Source organism: Podarcis cretensis, assembly GCF_951804945.1.
Source record: "Podarcis cretensis genome assembly, chromosome: 8".
Taxonomy (NCBI): domain Eukaryota; kingdom Metazoa; phylum Chordata; class Lepidosauria; order Squamata; family Lacertidae; genus Podarcis; species Podarcis cretensis.
In genome coordinates, this window is record NC_137177.1 from 70,058,946 (window position 1) to 70,083,215 (window position 24,270).

The 24,270-nt window shown below is 48.6% G+C and overlaps 1 protein-coding gene across 2 annotated transcripts in view; it reads right to left on the reverse strand.

The window, feature by feature from the left end:
• Positions 1-2,617: 2,617 nt before the first annotated feature.
• Positions 2,618-24,270, reverse strand: part of EPHA8 (EPH receptor A8) — a 61,930-nt gene continuing 40,277 nt past the window's right edge. Inside the window, exons 7-17 of one of the 2 annotated variants that reach the window (XM_079986855.1) lie at positions 22,667-22,829; positions 21,053-21,146; positions 20,557-20,624; positions 19,320-19,445; positions 18,885-19,070; positions 16,094-16,155; positions 14,835-15,044; positions 12,956-13,105; positions 9,716-9,906; positions 8,595-8,750; positions 2,618-5,469 (exon numbers count right to left, since the gene is read on the reverse strand). In XM_079986855.1, the coding sequence (XP_079842981.1) occupies positions 5,355-5,469; positions 8,595-8,750; positions 9,716-9,906; positions 12,956-13,105; positions 14,835-15,044; positions 16,094-16,155; positions 18,885-19,070; positions 19,320-19,445; positions 20,557-20,624; positions 21,053-21,146; positions 22,667-22,829 (1,521 nt within the window). In that variant the 3' untranslated portion in view covers positions 2,618-5,354. Of the gene's footprint in view, positions 5,470-8,594; positions 8,751-9,715; positions 9,907-12,955; positions 13,106-14,834; positions 15,045-16,093; positions 16,156-18,884; positions 19,071-19,319; positions 19,446-20,556; positions 20,625-21,052; positions 21,150-22,666; positions 22,830-24,270 lie in introns of both variants that reach the window. The other variant, XM_079986854.1, reaches the window with a different exon arrangement.

Sequence of the window (24,270 nt, forward strand, 5' to 3'; positions counted from 1 at the left end):
GCATTCATATAAAAGAACCTGCTCCAGACTCTTCATCATTGCACATTTTGACATCAGAGTGCTAGGTACATACAGTTGGGTTCCTCCAGCTGAGTGGGCACCTTGGCTTGTGGGGCATGGCCAACAGGTATGTTGACGTGAAAGGGTTGGAAAGGTAAGGATATTTATACGGGTAAGGTTATTGATAGGCGCAATAGCTGTGTCGTACCTCCGCTGTTGGAGGCAGTGCACTTCTCGATTCCCAAGTGATATCTCCTTTGTGGGCTTCCCATATAGACATCTGGTTAGCCACAGTGAGAATAAGATGCTGAAGCAGATGGTCCTTTGACTTGATCCAGCAGCTAAGGCATTCTGGCGGTTTCCTCACTGCGAGAAGTGAAGCTATAGGGAACCAGAAAGGAGGCCTTCTCGGTAGTGGCACCCACCCTGTGGAACACACTCCCATCAGATGTCAAGAAGATGAGTAACTATATAACCTTTAGAAGAACATCTGAAGGCAGCCCTGTATAGGGAAGCTTTTCAATGTGTAATGTTTCATCATGTTTTTATATATGTTGGAAGCTACCAAGAGTGGTTGGGGCAACCCAGTCAGATGGGTGGGGTACAAATAATAAAATTCTAATTATTTTCTTCATAGAGTGTTAATCTTTGAATGGATCAGGTCATCCACTGTGAAGAGCAGCTACAAGTAGAACTCCATTAGCAGAACTGGCCACTCTTATAATGAGGTTCATGGAAAAGGGTGAAGCTGAGGCTCGGTCAAAAACCCCCTCCATTAGTTTCCTGGATTATTATCTGCCTTCCTAAAGTGGAGGCCATTTTTTTCCTACTGCTTTCTAGTGGGCTGAGGGACTTCTCTGAACATTTCAGGGGGTACCACTCACCTTCCTGGTTCCCTGTCTCTCCAGGGAACCATAGTATCTGCTTTGAATGCAGGAGGTCCCAAGTTCAGCCCTTGGCTGAACACCCTGGAGAGCTGCTGCCAGCCAGTGTAGACAGTACTGAGCAGGATGCACCAATGGTCTGACTCAGTATAAGGCAGTTTCCTATGTCTTTCTGCCCCACAAGTGCTTGGGTTGTTTTTTTCCAGCTCTGCCTCACTGCTCCTCAGCTGCCAGCCAGGCCAGGGAATTGCGGTGGGGGGATCACATCAAAGGGTGATTGTTTGCTTCTGCCTGTTTGAAGTTGGCTGCTCGCAGTTGGCATGTGGAGTGCAGCCCCCGCTCCTCAGCTCCCACAACGAACCCTCATTGCCTTGCTCTTAAATTATCAGAGACACCTGCACCCACCAATTTCCATCTTTTATTCATGCTCTCCTGCCCAAGCAGAGGCAAGCGGACACCTTCCAAAATACAAAACGGGAGAAATCTAGAATGGGAGCAAGCAGGAATCTTTTTGTGGTCAATTGCCACATTCCCATCTAGGCAATCTTATAAAGGCCATATGTCGGTGGTAGGCAGGACAGGGCTGGAGACAAAGGTGGGTGGAGCAATTCATGCTAATTTCCCCTTTGTACAGTAGGCTAGTTTCTACTGTCCCACTTTTCCTTAAATGTAAAGGGACCCCTGACCATTAGGTCCAGTCGCAGATGACTCTGGGGTTGCGGTGCTCATCTCGCTTTACTCGCAGAGGGAGCCAGCGTACAGCTTTCGGGTCCTGTTGCCAGCATGACTAAGCTGCTTCTGGCAAACCAGAGCAGCGCACGGAAACGCCGTTTACCTTACCGCCGGAGCGGTACCTATTTATCTACTTGCACTGCATGCTTTCGAACTGCTAGGTTGGCAGGAGCAGGGACTGAGCAACGGGAGCTCACCCCATTGTGGGGATTTGAACTGCCGACCTTCTGATCAGCATGCCCTAGGCTCTGTGGTTTAACCCACAGTGCCACCCGTGTCCCTCACTTTTCCTTAGGACGTCCCTATTTTCATCAGAGAAATGTTGGAGGGTATGGAGTTATTTGACCCCTGAGCCAAGGAGATACAACCTTTAGAAAGCAACTGAAGGCACCTATGTATAGGGAAGGTTTTTTTTAATGTTTAATGTTTTATCATGTTTTTATATATGTTGGAAGCTACCCAGAGTGGCTGGGGCAACCCGGTCAGATGGATGGAGTATAAATAGCAAAATTGTTGCTGTTGTTTTTGTTGAATAGGACATCCCTATTTTCATCAGAGAAATGTTGGAGGGTATGTAAAGTTTGTGGCCTGTGGAGAATCACACCAGCTCTCCAGCCAGGTGGGGCAGAAGCAAAAATAATTAACAAAGAACCCGCTGCCCCCAGTCTTGGGAACTATAATTTGTTAGGGTGCTTGGCACTGTAGCTCTGTAGGGCTGAACTACAATTCTCAGGATTCTTTGTGTGGAGGGTGGGGAGAGAAATGTGTGTTAATTGTGTTTTAGGTGTATGGAGAGGATGTGACCTCAATAAGCCTAATGTCAATTAAAATGCAAACTGATCTAAATGTCTCCTCCTTCCATATCTTGAACTTTGGGAAAAGTGTGAGAGAGAAATAGCTTGTGCCAGAAGGAATAAAAGCACCTCCCTTCTGAAGTGAACGGCAGAAATTGAGTAGCCACAGATGACACCTCATCAAATAAGGAACAAAGAGGCAAGCTGTGAATGGAAGAGTTTTATTCTCTGAGGACAGCCTGGACAGGAGAGGCGTAGGGATCAGAAAGAGCAGGAAGGATGAATCAACTGCCTGGCAGAATCCTCAACCACATCCCTCTTCCTGGCCCTTCCCGGCCCTGATTCTGGGGAGCAAGGTCTGTCCTGCAGCTTTTTCTCCCCCCAATGCACCCTCTTCCTCTCACCTTCTAGGAGTCCCCTTTAACCCCCTATGTGCTGGCTGCGAAACAAAACAAAACAAAACATTGGGCTCTGCAAGCCCTTGCAGTTCATACAGGAGGTTGGTGCTTCCTCTTCCTTGGCTGCTGGATTTGTACACTGTAAACAGAAGGTATTGCATCTTTCTCTGCTTAAAAATAAAGAAAAGGAAGAAAACAAAAGAAGGAAGAGCTTCCATAGGAAGAAAGAGTTGCTGCTATACAACTGAAGTGGCATTTGCCCTGCAGAGATGGCTAAGGTTAGCCAGGTTTATTGCGTTATGGAATGACTCAAATATTCCTCCCATGTCCTACTCCTAGGATCTTGCATGTGTCACATGAAAACATATGTATGGAAACTGATCACTGGTCCACTTAATTGAGTAAGATCTGCTCTTGGGGCCTTCAACAATGACACCCTTGATGTTTTTCCGTTGCACCCACAAAGCCCCTGAGCACCCTCCCCCCAGACTTACTGCCCACTTGATGATCATGGTCTCATGTTGAGAGTGGGAGTGGTTATCGTCTTATCCTTTGAAAGGTACATAGAGATGAAGGAGGAAGTTGGAAGAGTGACAATCTTCCCCACTTCCTCTTTCAGCTTTGTGTGCTTTTAAGGTTCAGACTAATGCTACTTGGATGATTTTAACCCAAATATTTTGGAAGAGCAAAGTGTGCCACGCTCTGTCTCTTTTTGTGGGGAGAGTTGATGTGGTGGATAGAAGCGACCAAAGAGTGTGGCACCCATGTCAACTCTCTCAAAAGTTCAAATCTGCCCACTGGCTTAAAAAGTTGGTGGCCCTGATCTACTCCAGCAACAGATCCCCAAGGTCTCTGGTAGAGCCCCCACCCAGCTCTGCTACCAGAGTTCAGGAGATGCTAATTATTGAACCTAAGACTTTTGGCATGCAAAGCAGGAAACTCTACCACTGAGCTACAGCCTTGGGAATGCACAAAGAAAGGTGGCAGCTGTGGGTGGTGGTCAACAAAGTTCTACTCATAGCAGAACCACTGAAATGAGTGAACCCAAGGGTTGCATTCAAATGCTAGTCCTATTTGGAGTTGATCCACTGAAATAAATAGACATAACTAACTGAGGTCCATTAATTTCAAAGGTTCTGCTCTGAGTAAACATTAGTTGGAGACAACCCTGAGTGAGCCATGTCCATTAACCTCAATGATTCTGCTCTTAGAACTAGCATTGGGTATAAATGCTTAATTGTTATGCTGGGAGTCAACATTCCAAAAAAGATGGACCAGTTGAGCTTCCTTTATGTTGGAGACTATGCAGGGGCCAGGGAGAGATGCTGTGCTTTTAGACCATTTTTGCTTATTCGAATGGGGGTGGGGTGGAGAGAGAACCATCTGGACTGTGGCAGACAATCCTATTTACAGGGAGGGTTGTGAGTAGTCTCTCTCTCATGCATTGCTTGTTCTGTGTCTTTGTTTCTTCAGAGGGCTGTTTCTCCCCTCCTTCAAAAAAAAAAAATGAGAAGAAAATGGTACAGCCCAACACCAGAGTGCCTGGATCCTCTTGCCAGCAGAGAGGCCTACTAAGAGATCAATGGGCTTTCTCAGACCCAAGTTCTGTACTTGGCTGGAAACAGTCACAAATGCCTTTCAAGGAACCAAAATACATCAACCCCACCCCACCCTGTATCCCATAATGAAAGACCAGAAGTACAGTGGTGCTTCCTAGCAGCTGAAGAGAAGCTATGTCTGGTCCCATCCTGTCCCAGTGAGGACAAGACCTTGGTGGACATTAGAGAGATCAAATAGATGAAGGTCTTTCTTTTAGCAGCAATGGAAGAACAGCGATAGTCTCTCCCCAGACCTGGAAGAGGAACTGGGCCACATCAGGTTAGTCTCTGGCTGGGTGAGCTGGAATGTGGGAAACCTGAGTTTGTGGCCCCAAGTCCTGGGCCCTCAGCCCAAGCTTCAGGCTTGTGGGTGTGAACTGCTGGTAGATTCAAAGTGTGGCTTTTTCCTCCCCGGCAGGCAACATCCTCCACTTCTGAAAGGATCATCTCAGATTCCAAGGCGCAGGTGAGGACCCAGAATGCATCTTCTCTGCCTGTCCTGGTTTTGGTGAGGTGTTCCTTGAAAGCCCATTCTCTTCCATCCCAATAAAGGGCAGCTTATTGCCAGAGCTTATTGCAATGGGATGGCAGGATAACGCTTAAAGTCCCTTGATAGTCCTCCATCTCTGCTCATGAAGAATGGTCAGGACCATCACACATTGCAGAAGTGCTAGTCCTTGGTCCTCTGCAAGCAAAGTCCAAGATATGTGCATATGCAGTGCATATGAAGTCCACCCTAGTGATGAATTGTGCAATGCAAGCCCCAGCCCTCCATCTCCAGGGGGAACAGGCCTTCCGCTGAGAGTGGCAAATCATTCTGTGTGCAGCCCAGAATCCTACATCTAACCAACCATCCTACCACACAACCTTTAGAGGAATTTCTCCTTGGCAGGTGCTTAGCCACCAACACAGGTGAAGAAGCTTCTGGGTCTATAGAGGAAGGGTCCATCACAGGTGTCTTCTGGAGCCCATGGTATTGAGCAGTTGAGACCTCATGATCTGGATGCTGGTCAGGATCTTCCTCTGGTGACCCACGAGGCTGATGCCCAAACTCTGCACATCACTGTGGAAACAAAGGCAGCATCAGGCAGACCAAAAGAAGAAGACTCAAAGAGGGTGCAAAGTAGGGGGAGTGAAGGGTGTGGCCTGGGAAGGGTCCCAAAAACCAGAGAGAAAGAGATCTAGAGAGCAACATTTAGCCTGTTCAAGGACATGCTGCAATCAGGAAGAAACACTCCTAGGGGGTATAAAGCAAGGCTGGTGAAAGGCATGGCCTGGGAAGGAGGTCCTGGGGTCATATAGAGAGAGCCACATTTGACATACACACCCTGCTGGGCCAGATGCTTCCCACCCCTAGTCTAGCTAATAATGCTCATGGGTATTCTGAGCCAGGCGACATTATGCCGATGGAACTTGCAATGCAAAATGAGATTCTACCCACGTCCCTCCAAAACACCATTTAGGTTGCTTGATAATTGAAAGTGCAAAAGTGTGTTCAATGAGGGAGAATCTTTCACTGAAGCAAATCACGGGGGAGGGGCAGAATGAGTATTTCTCCCTGTTTTTCATTTTAAGTGAGATTCTTTGCAGAGCTCTATCTAAACTGTGATCACTACCCAGGACTTGGATCCAAAGGAGTGGTGGTGGTGGTAGGAAGTACGTTTTCAGGGGCAATTGAAACTGATACGGCAATAGGATAAGGGATAAATCCACCACCACGACAGTGGTGGTCAGTGCCCACTGGGAATGGTAGGGTGAGGCCAATAGTAAGTGGCGACAGAGCCAACAAAAGGAAAAAGCAACAAATTCTACTCTTGTCCCCATCTCCCTGCTGAGCTATACAACAGCAACACTGGGACTAAGGAGGAGGAAGCTGATAGCCAGGGATACCCTCTCTGGACTGGTTGTCAGGAAGATAGCAGGCAGCTGAGGGCAGGCTGAGGGCACACAGAGGTTATTGGGGCAGTGCACAATTTGCCCTAATAGAACAACCTCCACCTCCCCTGAGAGTAGGCATGGGCAAGTTCTCTCGGTTTCTCATTTTTCCAACCTTGAGTTCAGGTCTCCACGTTTCCAGAGCAGTTGGCTCCCCACCCTGCCCTTTTAAAGAGTCCTTGTGAAAATTCAGCAGTCATTTAGCGTGAATTTCTCCCAAAAAACACACATCCGTATGCAATTTGGCCCAATGCACACATTCCTTTGCAAAATGTTTTACCCTAATAGAATGCCTTTTTGTGTCTTATTTTCATGAGGATATGTAGTTTTAAGGACACTGGTATGTGCGTTTCTATACACAAGTTGTGGCTGGAGAAACGGCATTGCAGAGAAGTGTGAATGTTGAACGACAGCTGTGTTTCAGTTGGCACATTTGGAAATTGTGAATCAGGTTGGTTCGCCTTTGAATGCGAGCCGAGTCATAATTCCCCCCATCCCTACTTGAAGGAGCCCTGGGCTTCAAGCTGATTTTGAGCTGAGCTGAATCGAGTTCACCCACCATGAGCCACATCTGCACTTCCCAATTTTCTCCAACAGAACCGCACCTTCTGCTCAAGCCAGAACAGGTGGGGGATACAGCCAAGTCTGGAACAGAAAGCTCCTCAGCTGTGGCTGAGGAATTGCCTGACACTCCTCATATAATATGCTTATGCTTCTCCTGGCCTCTTTCAACTGATAGGTTGTGTAGCAGTTTAGGCTCCTAAAATGTAATAGCAGGGAGATCCAACGGGGCTCAAGAGGCGTGTAGATGCATCCCAGGGATCCTGATTGGAGGTCAGTAGCAAAGCAGGCCACTGGGATTGGTAGGGTGGGAAGCAGGGAGGCCAACAGTAGGTGGAGCCAGAGCCAAGAAGAGACAGACCCAGAGTCAATGATAGATGAAGCCAACTAATTCTGGTTTCATCCCCATCCTTGTCTCTACTGAGTTCTACAAGGGCAACACTGAGGCTAAGAAGACAACAGCCAGCTGCACCCCCTAGACTGGGGGCTCATCCAGACTTCCGCTTGTCTTACTTCTTTCCTCAAGAAAAACCCAATCTTTACCACTGAATTGTAGGAAACGTCATCTGGGTTTCCTGCAGATTGACAGCTGCTCCAATTTAGCACTAAAAAATTGGGTTTCCCTAGGGGAAACAGCGGAGGAGACTCTTGAGAGTCCCATGGACTGCAAGAAGATGAAACCTATTCATTCTTAAGGAAATCAGCCCTGAGTGCTCACTGGAAGGAGAGATCCTGAAGCTGAGGCTCCAATACTTTGGCCACCTCATGAGAAGAGAAGACTCCCTGGAAAAGACCCTGATGTTGGGAAAGATGGAGGGCACAAGGAGAAAGGGATGGCAGAGGACGAGATGGTTGGGCAGTGTTCTCGAAGCTACCAGCATGAGTTTGACCAAACTGCGGGAGGCAGTGGAAGACAGGAGTGCCTGGCGTGCTCTGGTCCATGGAGTCACGAAGAGTCGGACACAACTAAATGACTAAACAACAACAACAGGGGAAACAGCATATAGAAAACCGTTTGGATAAGCAGAAGCATGGAGGAACCCTAAATGTGAGTAAAGAGGTAGGCTGATGGGGGCCTGAGGGCTGACTGAACTTGGAGGGGCAGTGCCCCACACATTCCAATGCACCAGCCTCCATTCAGTGGAATAACATGGGTCCCCTACCAAAGAGGAGCATGACCAAAGCTGGTGCTGGTAAGTGGTGCAGTGTAACAGGGAAAGGGGTGTCACAGTCATAGTACAGAGGGTGGGGGATCCTTTTCAGCCCAAGAGCCACATTCCCTCTGGTCAACCTTCGAAAGACCAAAGGCCAGGGGTGGGCAGGGCCAGAAGGAAAAGTGGGTGGAGCACGAGATGTAAATTTTACCTTTCTGCAGCAGCCTAGTTCACACACACACACCTCTCTCTAGCCTCCAGCCATGCAAATGAAGTGCATGGTCAGAGTTCGAGGACCAATTCCAGCAAGACAAAAACACTCAAGGAGGGTGCAAAGTAGGGGGAGTGAAGGGTGTGGCCTGGGGAAGGTCCCAAGAACCTGAGAGAGAGATCTAGAGAGCCACATTCAGCCTCTAGTCCTTACCCCTGCCATGGTGCCTAGCAGTGACTGAAGAGGAGATGTTGGGACTAGAACCCCATTTTGGCCCCTGTTCACCAAGCCTCAACCCCCCACCCCTCACACACATTTTGTGCTTACTCGATGTTCATCCGCATCACCATGCCAAGGGAAGAGTAGCCGGCCAGAGCAAAGTTCTCTTGGTATCGCCCCAGCCGGATGGAGTCCAGCCAGTCTTCCACAGTTGCACAGCTGGTGAAATCGATGCAGCCTCGTTCCGAGATGGTTTGGGTGAATCTGCAAGCCAAGAGATGGAGCACAGGAGGGAGAGGTGAGTGGAAGGTGGAGCAATGATTCTGTGTAGAAAGCGTGTGGTAGTAACACAGCACCTAAGGAAGCATAGGCCAGTTATTTTTTTCCCCTTTCCCAGAATGAGCTGCTTCTTGACAAGAGGGAGAACAAGGCAGAGCACAGCCAACTGAGCTCTGGCTCACTCTGTTCAGAGCCAGTAAGCCAGACAAGGGAAACATCCATCATCCCTGCTGGCTGGGGCTGATAGTCATTGTAGCCCAACATCTAGAGCAGTGTTTCCCAAACTTGGGTCTTCAGCTGTTTTTGGACTACAGTTCCCATCATCCCTGCTCACTGGTCCTGCTAGCTAGGGATGATGGGAGTTGTAGTTAAAAACAACTGGAGACCTAACTCTGGGAAACACTGATGTAGAGAGCCACAAGTTCTCCTTTTAGTGTGTCAATAGAAGTCAGAACAGCGACTCATACAGAGAAACAGCACAGAGCCCCCTTTCTGGATAGGGATTCCAGGGTGGGAGAACCTGTGGCCTTCCAGATGTTGCTGGATCACAACTCCCATAATCTCTGAACATTGGGCATGCTGTCCAGGTGTTGGTGGTAGTTGGAGTCCAGCAGAATCTGAAGTGTCACAGGCTCCCCATCCCTGTAATAAGCAATCACTGCTCCTCCTCCTCTAATTTCTCAAAGGTGTTCTCTGTCGGTCTGCCTCATTCACAGAGCACTTCAAACTTTCGTTATAATTTCAATGGCGCATGATAGACACCCCCCCCATCACCTCACCTTGACCTGGGTGGTTCTAACCACCTTTGGCTGCCTTCCTCCACTCCTGTCTTCATTGCCAGGGGAACAATGGACACCGATGGCCTTACTTTGGTTTCCAGCCATGGACACACAACTATCTTAGTTCTCTTCCCATGGGAGCAGAGCATCTCTCTGCTGGCAAACACGTACCTGTTGACTGTGGCCGTGCACTTGAGGTTCTGTGGGCTGCGGATGAGCTTGTCCAGGATGCTGACAATCTGGGAAAAACGTGGCCTCTCATTCCGATCTTTCTGCCAGCAATCCAACATGAGTTGATGAAGTGCTGTGGGGCAGCCCATGGGGGCGGGCAGCCGGTAACCCTCCTCCACCGACTGAATGACCTGCGATGAAGGTTTGACAATGTGCGTTTATTGGTGTTACACCTCTCTTTCCTCCAAGGTTGTACACTCAAGGTTCTGCCCTTCTCCATTTTATCTTCACAACAACTCTGCATGGGAGGTTAGGCAGATAGGTAGTGACTACCTCAAGGACACTCAGTGAGCTTCATGCCCGAGTGGAGATTTGAACCCTGGTCTCCTAGGTCCTAGTCTGATACTCTAACCACTACACAGCACTGCCTCTCCCAAGGTTTGCCTTTCTAAGAATCACCCTGCTAGGTGAGGTCAAAAAGTTTGCCTTGATGCCCCCAGAGAAGCTTAGAAGCAGGAAAAGACAGTTGCAGCTAAGGAAGGGTGAACCTGCCCATTTCAATTTCTCTCATTTTTTCAGTCTCAAAATTAGTTTTGCCCATTTCCACATCAGTTTGCATTTTTAAAGAAAAGAACAAAACCCTCAGGAAAATCCATCAGCATTTCTCCTTATATACACATTTTCATATGCCATGCAACATAACAGACACATTTTAACGCAGCAATTTTCCCCAATAGAATGCAGTTTTATGTTATTTTCACTAATATATGTCCACACCATCCTAGTATGTGTGTTCTCTCTAAAAGCTACTTGGTTGGAGAACTGCCTTGCAAAATTCAGAGAACTGCGAATGCTGAAGGACTGTTGTGTTCCAGTTTGTGTATTGTTTCAAGCATTGCAAACTAGGCAGGTTTGCCTTTCAATGCAAACTGATTCAAATCTCTCTCTCTCTCATCCCATCTTGTTAACCCCCAGCCTTGGGCCTTCAGGGCTGCCTGAAGAATCCTTGGAAAAGGATACTGTGCTGCTTAAAAAAGAGAGATGGCAGAAAAGGAAAGGAAAAGCAGAGTGTGCTTCTAGACCACATATCAAATTCGCGGAAGACCCTTTTTGAATGGCTAGAGCCCTGCTCCAACCAGAGATCAGCTGCCCCATCCAATTTCCACTATTTTCACCTGAATTTCCTTCTACATGCATTATTGCCCCTGGAGGCTACAGGGACAGAGCAGAGGTGCAATTTGCCTGATTTCCCCAATTCGTTCACTTTTCTCTAGAGCCTAAGCCCACCCCACTTTGCAGCTGTGTCTGTTTTGTCAATGACCAGCTCTTTTGCTTCGGTGTGCAGTGTCTTTGTATGATTTCATAATTGCTTACTTTGTGTTTTGTGAACACACAGAATGCCTGCATGATCTACACTTCTTCCCCACTGCAACATACTGTGTGTGTGTGTGTGTGTGTGTGTGTGTGTGTGAGAGAGAGAGAGAGAGAGAGAGAGAGAGAGAGAGAAATTGGAGCAGTACTAGCCATGCTGGGTAACCTGCAAGCCCCCACTTGGGAGAGTACGCAGGGATGGATAAGCAGAGACCGAGCCAGGGTTCAGGCTAGTCAAGGTAATTACTGCAAGATTCATCCAGGGAATTGACTCACTTGCAATTAATGTTCTTTTTTGTTTTTCAAAACAACACTATCAATTGATTCTTAACAGGGTAATCAAGTCACACAATTAACTGAAGCATTTTTAATTTTTGACAAAAAAAGATTCTGAACACATGTGGAACCCCATTCAATGTGGAGTGCACAACTACAACACATGCCATGTTTGGGTAGCGAAAATTCTGCACATTACGACTTTCTTTGCAATCCCACCCAACAACGATGATGTGCAGAGGTTGTGGGGGGCTGGGAGACATCTATAACAGATTGACCCTCTGGCTGAAGGACCTCCCTCTGCTCTTTCGTTGCCCTTCCTTGATGTCTTCTTGGGCACACTTCCTTCTAAACTGGCAGCCATCTGGATTGAGTAACAAATTCCTCAAGGAGAGGCCAGCTAGTCTGTCACAGTGCAAAGATCCCCATGGAGCCTGTTTAAGACCAACACACTTGATAGCATGGAATGTGGTCTCAACAGATCCTGAGACATAGGAGAACATGGCAGGAGCCGAAATTGGTGGAGCGATGGTGATGGCAGTGGGGTGGGGACCCTCTGAAATTTATCAGTTCAGAGAGATTTACCAAGGTGTAGGGGTAATGATTGAGTAACAAATTCCTCAAGGAGAGGCCAGCTAGTCTGTCACAGTGCAAAGATCCCCATGGAGCCTGTTTAAGACCAACACACTTGATAGCATGGAATGTGGTCTCAACAGATCCTAAGGCATAGGAGAACATGGCAGGAGCCGAAATTGGTGGAGCGATGGTGATGGCAGTGGGGTGGGGACCCTCTGAAATTTATCAGTTCAGAGAGATTTACCAAGGTGTAGGGGTAATGAGAGAGGGAGCCACCATAGACAGTGATGGGAATAAGGGGAGAAATCCTGTTTAGGTCATCGATTCAGATCTCTGGTAAGAATGGTCCTTCTTCCAGGAACCTGCCAGGATCAGGAGAGAAACTAGAGTGACAGAAAGTGGGGGGGGGGGTTGGAGGTATGTCCCCACCCATTTTCTATTCTCACTCCATTTTCTGCCCACACATGGCCCTGTGTCCAACTCCTGCCTGAAACCCTTGAGAGTCACTGACAGTCAATGTGCTTAGCTTGATAGGACAAGTGTCTGACCCTGAATAAGGCAGGTTCCTTTGTTCTCACATCTTAACAGAAGGACCATAGCTCATTGTTTTCCATACAAGAGGTTCCAGGTACAACTCCCAACATTTAGACAGGTAAATCCCTGTCTGAAACTATTGGAGAGCACCTGCAAGTCAGTGTAGACAATACTGAATTAGATGGACCAATGGTGTGATTTGGCAGAAGGCAGCTCCTGATGAAGTGCAGGAGCAGAGAGTTGAGAAGGGCGCCAGTCTCTGGTTCCAGAGTCTGTTCCAGATGCTGCACCCAGTTCTCCTACTCTGATCCCACCAGCAGAGACCATTCTTGTCTTCCTGGCAACTTGGGGAAAGGAATGACCCGGGGATGTGCACAATTCCCTTCCCACAATGCTGAAATCTACAGGGATCGCTTTCACACAAGTTCTGTTTCAGATGGAGGAATAGATTAAGTCATGGGCAGCAGCTGCTGCTTCCCTTACGTCCCGGTTGGTCATGTTCCAGTAAGGCCGCTCCCCATAGGCCAGCACTTCCCACATGACAATGCCGTAGCTCCACACGTCACTGGCCGATGAGAACTTCCGGTACGTGATGGCTTCTGGCGCTGTCCACCGTACCGGGATTTTCCCACCCTGCAATAAGGAAAGTTCAAGGCAGAGACATGCAAGTCAACCAGTCTGAATGAACCACTAGCCACCAAGAACCACTGGATTCATCAAAACGGGCACCCAGGGGGTGTGAAACCCTGAACCCTTGACTGGCTGCTAAGTTAGCTAAGAGCTTTCCATAGCTAGCTGTATTTGTGTGCATGGCTTCTGCAGTTAAAGGTAAGTAGTGAGAGAGTGCACAGCAGCGGCAAGGAGCATTTTTCAGCCTGTGGGCCACATTCCCATCCGGGAAGCCTTCTGGGGGCCACATGCCAATGGTGGGAGGAGAAACAAGGGTCAATTTGACCTCTTGCACAACAGGCTAGTTTCACACACCCTCTCTGTCTTTCATCCAGGGATCAGAGTTGAAGAACACATGCCAACATCTAAAGAGGGTGCAATGTGGGGCAGGGAAAGGATTATAGAGGCTTGGGGCTGCATTCAGCCCTCCAGGTTTCAGATTCTCCATCACTTATGTACAAATTAGTGGTGAGTGAATGATCCTTAAGCTCAATTTGGGATCAGCTCAATATTTCTCAAACCATATGAAGTTGGCACACGATAGGGATGTCTGCCTTTTCCAAAAAGTTCTTTCCTGGCTGTTGGCATTGGGTATATCTTGATGGTTTCATCTGCCCCTCAAATGGCCATCTATGTTGTAAATGTGTGTGCCATTTTCTGGGCGAAATGAAGCTCAATTCAGGATACTTCTGAGCATTGCAAGCTGCCCAGATTCATAACTCTGAAGCAGCACCAGCAGCAACATCTCAGATGTAGAACCGGATGCTGGAGGAAGGCAGTGAAAGAGACCTGTGGGGGCAATAGGAACCTGACAGGCTCCAGAGAGCAGGATCAGACATCCTTAAGGAAACGTCTGTAGCTCAGCAGGAGAGCACATGCTTGGCCTGCATAATGTCTGGTGGTCAATTCCCAGCATCTCCAGGTGCTGAGAGCCTGGAGAGCTACTGCCAGTCGAAGTGGACAATATTGCGCATAGTGGACCATGGTCCTGCCTGGTATATATATATATATATATATATATATATATATATGCCAGGCTCCTATATTTTGCTGAGAAAGGAATATGGGGGGGGGGAAGGCTGTCTGAGAAACAAGGAGGGGACAAGCAGAGTTAAGCTGAATGTGGTTCTCTCTGTGTGCATGTGTGCATGAAGAGCCCCCAAGCTAGGATCTGCAGGAAGAGGTACCAGTTCAACAAAGCTACAAAACTGCTTGAAGGACGGTTCCCCCAAAACCTGTTAAGGTCCAGGGAATTATCCAGATGCCTTAAATGTCTACAGAGATGCTGAGGAGTGGGGTTCATTTGGGTTGATGGGGCATTGCCCTGCTAACCTCAGTCTGCCCTCTTCCACCCCCACCTGCCTCTCTGCTTTCAGAGTCCAGAGGTGGCAATACCTGCCAGCATCAGTGTTGTCCCTGTAGAATGCATCAGAGAGGAGGATGGGTACAAAACTAGCAAAAGCTAGCTCTTGCCTCTGGCTCCACCTACTGCTGGGCTCCCTACTTTCTGCCCCACCAGATGCCACTGGTCCCAAGAGACCACTAGTCTCCTTTCAGAGGCTTAGAAACCATCATGGCAATCCAGCAGTATGTAAAATCACCATCACCATCAGGACTCCATAAAAAAAAAGCTAATCGCAATCACAACATAATCACGACAAGTAGCCCCTGTGCGCCACAAGCCAGAGCGTACCGTGGTGGTATAAGCGGCCTCGGGGTTGTTCTCCAGGATTCGCGACAGGCCAAAGTCAGAGACCTTGCAGACCAAGTTGCCGTTGACCAAGATGTTGCGCGCCGCCAAGTCGCGGTGCACGTAGCCCAGGTCCGCAAGGTAGCGCATGCCAGCACCGATGCCTCTCAGCATGACGACCAGCTGAAGCACCGTAAATTGCCCATCATGTTTCTGGAGAAAGACCAGCCCGTGTTAGTTTTCAGCCAGTGTCATGTCACCGGTAGAGGCTGGTCTGGAGGGCAAACAGGGCACCACCACACCAAACTCAGCCTGCCTCTAAGCAGCCCCAGATTCTCAGCCCTCATACTTATAACCAGTCCTGCGGGTGGCGCTGCCTGCCAGCTTCCTCCTCCTTGGTGTTGCCTTTGTAGATCTCACCAGGGAGGAAGAAGGGAACGAAACTAGAATGAGTTGGCTCTGTCTCTCATGGGCAACCCCTGGAGGCACCAGCCCACACTGCACCCCACTAATGCATATCCCAGGACCAACCTAAAATACAGGGGTTACATTTCAGGGCTGACACTGGAGAACGTAAGAAGAGCCTGGCTGCTAGATCAGGCCAAAGGGTGCTCTAGTGCATTATGCTGTTCTTTCAGTGGCCAACCTGATGCCTCTTGGAAGCCCACAAAGAGGGCCAGGATGTGACAGTGCTTTCCCCAGCTGTAATTTCCACCAACTGGAAGAGAACATAGCCACCATGGGTTTGTTTAATCCACGTTTATAGCTATTCAGGTTGGTGTTCATCACTACCCCTTGTGGAGGCAAATTCTGGAGTTTAACAATGGATCATGTGAAGCAATGTTTTCTTCCATCCTTTCCTGAAAGTTGGGAGATGTTGGAAGAACATTCAGCTTCACTGGATTCCCCCATGTTCTAGTATTCATAGAATCATAGAATTGTAGAGTTGGAAGCGGTCCTGAGGATCATCTAGTCCAACCCACTGTGATGCAGGAATATGCAGCTGTCCCATATGGGAATTGAACCTGCAACCTTGGCATTATGAGCACCATGCTTGAACCAGCTGAGCTATCACCAGCTCCACCCCCTTGATTATTCTGGCTACCCCTCTCTCAACCATTTTGGGTTCTATACTATCCTTCCTCCTGTGATCCTCCAGTCAGATGCCACTGTCGTGAGGCTGCAGCGCCCGCCTCTCCTTGCTCCTGTCAGTCACTCTGCCAGGAACCATGCAGCATGAATAAGAAGGCGTGCTGTTTTACCCGGAGAAAGGAATCCAGCGAGCCGTTCTCCATGTACTCGGTCACAATCATGACTAATTTGCCTGCAGGAGACAAGAGAGGTCAAGTTAATAGACATGTGCCTTTGCAGCTGATGTGTTTCTGTCTGTTCAGGACTGGTATGAGACATTGTGCGAACGAGGGCACCAATGGGTCCCCCACTCTACTTGACCACAGCTGTGCAGTATTTTCTTTTCCAGCTGCTGCACCACTCACTGCCCTCCCAGATGCCCCCCTCCATTATATCATTTTGGCAGTAGATGAGGAGTGGTGCCACTTTTGAATGGGGCTAAGCTTGATTCCCACCCATGGTGGTCACCAGCCATTGTTATTTCCCCAAAAGGAAATCTAGGTATGTCAAACCTGGAATAGCCTATATAGAGCTATAATAACTGCAGAGTCTCAAGGTCAGGACATTGCATTTGGGGTAACCCCCGGATTAGAGGACAAGCTTTGCTCTCATTCCAAAGAAGAATGTATGCCTGGCTATTTCCAATAGGGCTGATTTGGAACTCAGTGGGGAAGGCAAGGAGGCAGCTGGATCAGGCAGTGCAGTGTCCCTGGGGTGTGAGACCAGTGTCTGAATTGACTAACTGCTGAGGTGCTTATTGGTGGGGAAGGGACATTTAGAAAGCCCTCTCTGCTCCACCATAGTTCCTGAGACTTCCTCACAGGATACCAAAGACAGACAATCTATAGGCACCGTTCATGCTATTAAGTCATTCTGATATTTGCATCCTGTTACCATAATGCTTTGCATCAGAAGTGTGACCCAAAAGCTCCCCCTCCTCCCCAGCTTTATAATTCAATTCAATTCAGCTCATCCCAAAAAAAGAGAGTGAAAGGGCATTTTACTTCTGTGCAGGAAAAGAGAGTCAGAAGCGCAAGCCAAACGTTCCCTCCCCCTCCCTTTTTTCTCATCTCCATCAAATGAACCGCTGCAGGAAGAACAAACCCAAATCAACGGCTCATTTTGCTAATGATATTCGTAAGGAAGCAAGGACATCAGCCGGGGACAGGCTGCCTTCCTCTCCCTCTGAAATGAGAGGCAACAACTAAAGGAGAGAGGAGAACTAAACTCCCGCCTGAGGCTTCAGAACAATTGACAGCTGGCCAGTAGGCCAATCCAAGCTGAAGGTTACCAAGTCTTGGGCTGGACACTTGTAGGTGTCTCTTTTCAGAGGGGTCTAACCTGTAGGTAGGGATGGGTGAATCATAGGAACAGAAGAAGAGCATGAGGGAATAGGTCATTGACCAATGTGGCCCAGCATCCTGCTCTGACACTGGCCAACCAGATGTCAATGGGAAGCCCAAAAGCCGGGCATGAGCACAACAGCACTCTGCTCACATGCGACCCCCAGCGACTGCTATTGAGAGACATAATGTTTCTGACAGTGGAATAGAACACAGTCATGGACACTGGGGACCAAAACTCAGTGACATATGTTGATTTAAACCAGAGGAGGAGGATCTGCGGTCCTCCAGATGTTGGACCACAAACTCCCAACATCCTTGAATTTGCTGGCTGGGGCTGATGGATGCTGGAGATCAACAGCATCTATTTTTGTTTTATTTATTACATGTCTATACTGCCCTTCATTTGGGGATCACAGGGGCAGTTTACAATATAAAAACACAAAAATATATAGCATAGTAACAACTAAAATCAATAATCCCCAGCCACGCACACAAAGCTTAAAAGGCCATAGATGGTTTAATTAGCCAAAAGCTAACCTAGAAGGCTGCTGGGTCCTCATCCCTGACAATTACTTTCTCAACATACAGGTTGAACCTAATTTGCATTGTGACTGGTCAGGGTAAAACAATTGGAGGTTGGTGGAATGAACGTGGCCACTAGTAAGGCTGAGTTTGATAGCCAAAAGATGAGACTTGCCCAATGCCTTTCCAATGTCCCTCAATGACGCAGGTATCCCTGAAACAAGACTGATTTCTTAAAGCCATTCACGACTCCCATCTTCATAATAAAGTCCCTTTCTGGGTTGGTCTGCAATGCTGATGAGTCCAGACTGATATCAAAAAGGTTAGTTTTTCTCTCTGCTTGGGGCCTCGAATACCCTGCAGTTCTTCTGAACACTGGCCCCTTCCACCCTGATTGCCTACAAATTGATTCTTGATGTCCTTATTCATAGGAAACTATGCATTCCTCAAATGTTTCCCTGTCCCCTCCCGTATTTTAAGAGCCTTCGTCCTTCCTGACAACCCATTTGGATGGAAGGAAGATGGGTGTGTAGGTCAGGGGAGGCAGAAGAAGAGAGTAATGGGGATAAAGGCTAGCTAGCTAAGTTGTGGCTTCACATCATAAATAACTGTGAAATCTGGGTGTAGACTAGTGGCAAAGAGTCTGATCTGTGACCCAGGAAGGACCTGGTTCAAATCTCACCTGTGCCATGAGTTCCCTAGGTAGCCTTAGGCAAGTCACACTCTCTCAAACCTGCCACCTTCTGCACTATGGAGGAAAATAATACAGGCTTCTCTTACAGGGTTACTATAGGACAGCCTTCTTCAATCTACTGCCCTCCAAATGTTCTGGACTAGAACTCTCATTATCTCTGACCATTGGCAAAGAGTCCAAAACATCTGGACAGCAGCATGGAGGAGAAGGCCATTGGAAGAACTGCAACCAAATCATAGGCATGCAAAGTGTTTTGAACAACATCATTCTCTCTAGCAGCCCCCTGGAGTCATGAGACATGTTCCCCTTGTTCCATTCGCTAAACTCACCTAGTTGAGTCAGACCTGGCCTCACACTTACTTTTGGTGACCACCCCCTCCAGGTGGATGACATTGGGGTGGTCAAACTGGGCCATGATGCTTGCTTCACTCAGAAAGTCCCGTCGCTGCTTCTCTGTGTACCCAGCTTTCAGGGCCTTGACTGCCACGGGTACCTCTCTCTTCCCAGGTAGCTTCAGACGGCCATAACACACCTCTCCTGACTCTCCTGCAGACCAAGATGGACCAGCACATCACATTCAGTTTTTATCTTACTGCCTAGCCCCTTCCGAGCTTCCCTTGGCCACCAATTCCACCCTCAGATAGGCTTCTGAGTACCATCCAGAAGGCCAATGATTCTCATTTGAGAAAATGAGATCTGGTGCCCCATTGGCCTTAAAAGAGCAGCTTCCCTTGCCCCAGGATGTTCTCTGGGTCCAGGGAGAGGGACATCTATGGGGGGAAAGGGAGTACACACCAGACCCAATGACTCTCTCGATTTTAATCCTGGAGGCTTCGATTTCTCGCGTGAACTCATGCACAGCCTGGCAGGGGTCCTCATAAGTGTGGGGCTCCACGTAGAACTTTGACTCGGGGAATTTCACTGTAGGGCATTCCAAGAAGGACAGAAGAGACATGAAGCTTGAGGCAGTTATGCAAAGCAGGGGCAGGGGAGAAAGTCGATCTTGTTTGCATTTGAATGAGAAACTGGCTGCTTGGCACTTCCCAAAAGCAATACACAAACTGACCCCTCCACACACAAATCCTCTGAAATTTTTCACTTCCCTGAATGTTGCAGTGTAGTTGTCTAACCAAGCAATGTGTACATACATGAAACATTATTTTTTTAAAAAAAAGAAAATGAAATCCCACATGCATTTACAACCCCCCCCCCCCCCCCCCCCGATTCCACATTTTCACTTTTATATAGTTTTAAATGCTAATAATGCACACTATCAATCCTTACATGGCAATTCACAAAGCAATATGCATAGGATTAGCATGAAAATTAGTCCTCCAATGTGTCAGGAGAAAGGCATAGGCATGCGATTGGTCAGAAATATATATCTTAGCGAAAAAAGTTTGGGCCTATCTCTTCCCACACTGCATCACTCATGGAAATTGAAAAAATGAGCATCTCATCAGAAGAACACATTCCATTCCTGACAAGCATGGAGTGCCCCTTTGGTCTGGTCAGCCTAAGCTGGAATCCAACATGGAAGCAAGAGTTTTGCTGCAACCCACCTGGTGTGGCCTTGCAACCCACCTGTGGGTCCTGACCCACTGGTTGAAGATCTATGCTTTAGGCTTGTCTACAGTAGCTAATGGTTGAGGAAGTCAAGTGAAAGTCCTCTGCCAAAGGGAAAGCATCCATGGCATCCTCAGCACTGAAAGGATATCAGGGAAAGCAATACCAAGCTAGCAAAACATATCTCAGGGAAACAGAGATAGGCTTCTTCCTCTAGACCACCCAACTTCCTATCGTCAAGGTTGCATCCTCCTCCCAGGTGGTTCAAACCTTGAGCCAGCCAGGTACAGTGATGCCTTCACTTTGCCTCCTGGGACAGTGTCAGAGTTCCATGTGCACCATGCTCGAGGCTCTGACCCTGCACATTTACCAGCAGAGGCTTGCTCTTGGCATGGTAATGTTAGCTCTGGTGCTGCAGAATGGGCATACATGAAGGTCATTGGACAAGCTTTAGCTCAACTCTTACCCTGTCCGTTCTGGTAATGCATCTTCTCCTCGTCGGAGTCCTGGAATGCCTTGCTGTAGCCGCAGTGTCTGCACGCCCAGTGATGCGGTGGGGTGGAGGGTGAAGAGAGAGATGAGACACCAAATATGCTAGTGAGGCACCACCTTAAGAACTTCAGAAGAGCCCTTCTGGATTTGACCAAATGCCCATCTAGTCCAGCAGCCTGTTTTCACAGTGGCCAACCAGGTGCCTATGGGAAATCTGCAAGCAGCAGATGAAAGCAACAGCGACTTCTCCACTTGTGCTCTCCATCAACCTTCTCCTTCATAAATGGTCTAAACTCTTTTAAAGTCATCTAAGTTGGTGGCTATCACTTGCTTGCCTTCCTTCCAAACTAAGAAGAAGGCCCAAACCCAAATGTTGCAACTTTTCCTCTTAGGGGCATGAAAACACGCAGAAGCATACCACTTGGGGGGAGGCCCCCGGTGAGAGATCTGCCCTTAAAAGATAAGCCTACCTCTTCTTGCAGATCAGAAAGAGCAGCAATGCGACAAGGCCACTGATGAGGGTGAGGCAGGTCCATACGACTGCTGTGGTGTCGTAATGGGGAGCTACTGGGAAAGAAAGATTGCAGGATTCTAGCTCTGCAGCCTGAGACATGGGCACTGTTCTTTTCCCTTTATCCCTGGGCTCAGTGCATCCTGACTCCCGATGGAACAGAGGCAGCTATCTTTCATCAAGTCCAGCTAGCTCAAGACTGTCCACAATGACTGGCTCTCCAGGATTTCGGATAGGGGCAATTCCCAGCCTTACCTGCAGATGCTGGGGGTTGAACCAGGGACCTTCTGCATGCAATGCAGATAACTCTACAACTCTGCTACAGCCCTTCCCCAAGGAAGCAGAGGCAAGGGTGATCCGATGACAAGGAAATATGTTCTTCCTAAGAATGGAGTCTGTTCCTGAGCATGACTTACTAGTGGGAGGTCATTGGCAGTTTGATCTTTTTGCAGCATTCCATAGCTCAGTGATGGCCAAACTTGGCCCTCCAGCTGTTTTGGGACTACAACTCCCATCATCTCAACTAACAGGACCAGTGGTCAGGGATGATGGGAATTGTAGTCCCAAAACAGCTGGAGGGCCAAGTTTGGCCTTCACTGACATAGCTGATACGCCTTTGTTGCTTGAGAACACCAATGGAGAAGAAATTACGGAGGAAAGTAATGGTAAAGCAGGGGAGGAATTCTAGCAGTGAAGGGCTGTAGCTCATTCATAGAGCATCTACTTTGCATGCAGAAGGTCTATGGTTCAATGCCTGGCATCTCCAGGAAGAACTGGAAGCCACTACCAGTCATTGTAGACAAAACTGAAATAGGTGGGTCACTGGCCTGTCTCCCTCTAAGGCAGCTGCCTCTGTTCCTTCATTGAGCTGTGGCTGATGGAAGCTGGAGTCCAACAACATCTGGAAGACTCAATGGTTGCCTGATTCTCCATCTGTCCCATGTCCAAAATTCATACAGAACCTCAGAACCAGTGGCGTAGCGTAGGGGGTGCAGGGGGGGCCGGCCGCACCGGGCGCAACATCTGGGGTTTAGGGTTAGGGGGCGCAAATCCACGGGTTAGGGGGCGCAAATCCATGGGTTAGGGGGTGCAAATTACTTGCCTTGCCCCGGGTGCTGACAACCCACGTTACGCCACTGCTCAGAACAGGTGAAAGACCAAGGATAACAGGGATCATGACTGTGTCGGCACACTGCCCTAGAGCCTTAATTCTCCCCCTTCTGGACTTAGCCCTCCCTTCCATAAGAACATAAGAAAGAGCTCATCTAGTCCAGCTTCCTGTTCTCACAGTGGCCAAAGAGATGCCCCAATGGGAAGCCCACAAGCAGCACCTGGGTACAACATTGCTCTCCCCAGTTGTGATTCCCAGCAACCAGCAATTCATGGGCATAACTGCCTCCAGCAGTGGAGGGAGAACTCCTTCTCTGAAATGGGTATGTCCTGTAGGGGTTGGAGGCCACCGCATGGGGGAAGGCAAACAGAGCTTGCATTTTGGGGTGGGGTGCCTTCCAGTCCTGCCCCATCCCACACCTGCACTCTCATGCACCCCTCTCCTCCCCCTGCTTTGCCTCACTTGCTTTGGCGGTCTCCACTTCCACCACCTGGCTGAATTTGCCACAGCCGGCAGAGGTGCGGGCTCGGACCTGGAAGACATAGCAGGTTGCCGGCTTCAAGCCTGAGACGGTGGTGCTGTTGCCTTTGGACTTCAGGGTGGAGTAGCTCTGCATTTCTTTGTCCTGGGGAAGCAGAAAGTGACGTCAGTCCAGGGCAGGGGTGGGGAACCTCAGGCCTGGAGGGCAAAAGTGGCCTTTTGGGCCTCTCCATCTAGCCATCAGGACTCTCCCCAGGCCACCCCGTCATCAGCCCTGTTTTGCCTTCCCACTGCTTTTTCCTGGCTGGAATGTCTCCTTCAATTCTGTCAATGTCTTTTGGATGGTGGTTGCAGACGGACGGGTGCAGGAACTAGTCTTTTATACAAAGGTAACGTCTGCAATTTTTGCTCCAATCACTTTTGCACCTGGCCACTCCCACCACCAGATCTTTGAACGGTCCCCAGAAAAAGAATATTCCTCACCCCTGGATCAAAGCCTTGTGCTAGAGAAGGTATTATTAGCAATGGGAACAGGAAGCAGCAATTGGTTTATTTCAGCCTTTCCATATTTGCTTGGCTTGCCTTCCAGGTTAACTTGGGCAATTTCTAAAATCAGTGTTGGAATCTGGGAAATGCAGGGTTTGCTGGAGTCTTCAGTTCATGGTTTTATTTAGTTTCCTTGTGGCTTACTGAAGCACACCAACCATTAGAGATTATGAGGATGGGTGAAATCTGGTCAAGAAGGAATCATGTCGCAATTCCATCAGGATTCCTTTTTATGCTGCAATTTAGTCACTGCATATACAAGCACATGTGCATGGAATCCTGATGCAACTGCATTTAATCAATGCACATGCATGCAATCACATTAATATTCCGTGTTGTGCTGTGATTTAATCGGTGCATGTCGGAGCATGAGCAGTTGTGCGTGGAATCTCGATGTAATCATGCAGTCATGTCAGAACTCCATTTTACACTTTGATTAAATCAATGTCATCATTACAACTGTAATTTGTAAGTTAAAAAAAAGGCAAGCTGAAACTCGTGAGAAACTGCACATGCACAGTTGTCTGAACAAAGTCTGGAAATAAGAGGAAGCAGAAGTAAATAGCTGCTTGCTAATGGAGAGGTGAGGGACGCGGGTGGCGCTGTGGGTAAAACCTCAGCGCCTAGGACTTGCCGATCGTATGGTCGGCGGTTCGAATCCCCGCAGCGGGGTGCGCTCCCGTCATTCGGTCCCAGCGCCTGCCAACCTAGCAGTTCGAAAGCACCTCCGGGTGCAAGTAGATAAATAGGGACCGCTTACCAGCGGGAAGGTAAACGGTGTTCCGTGTGCTGCGCTGGCTCGCCAGATGCAGCTTTGTCACGCTAGCCACGTGACCCGGAAGTGTCTGCGGACAGCGCTGGCTCCCAGCCTATAGAGTGAGTTGAGCGCACAACCCTAGAGTCTGTCAAGACTGGCCCATACGGGCAGGGGTACCTTTACCTTTTTAATGGAGAGGTGCCCTGTGGAAGCAAGACTCTGGAAGGAGGAGGAGGAGGGGGAGATTTCCATTTGCTTTATTTGCACCTTAGATTCTGGGAAG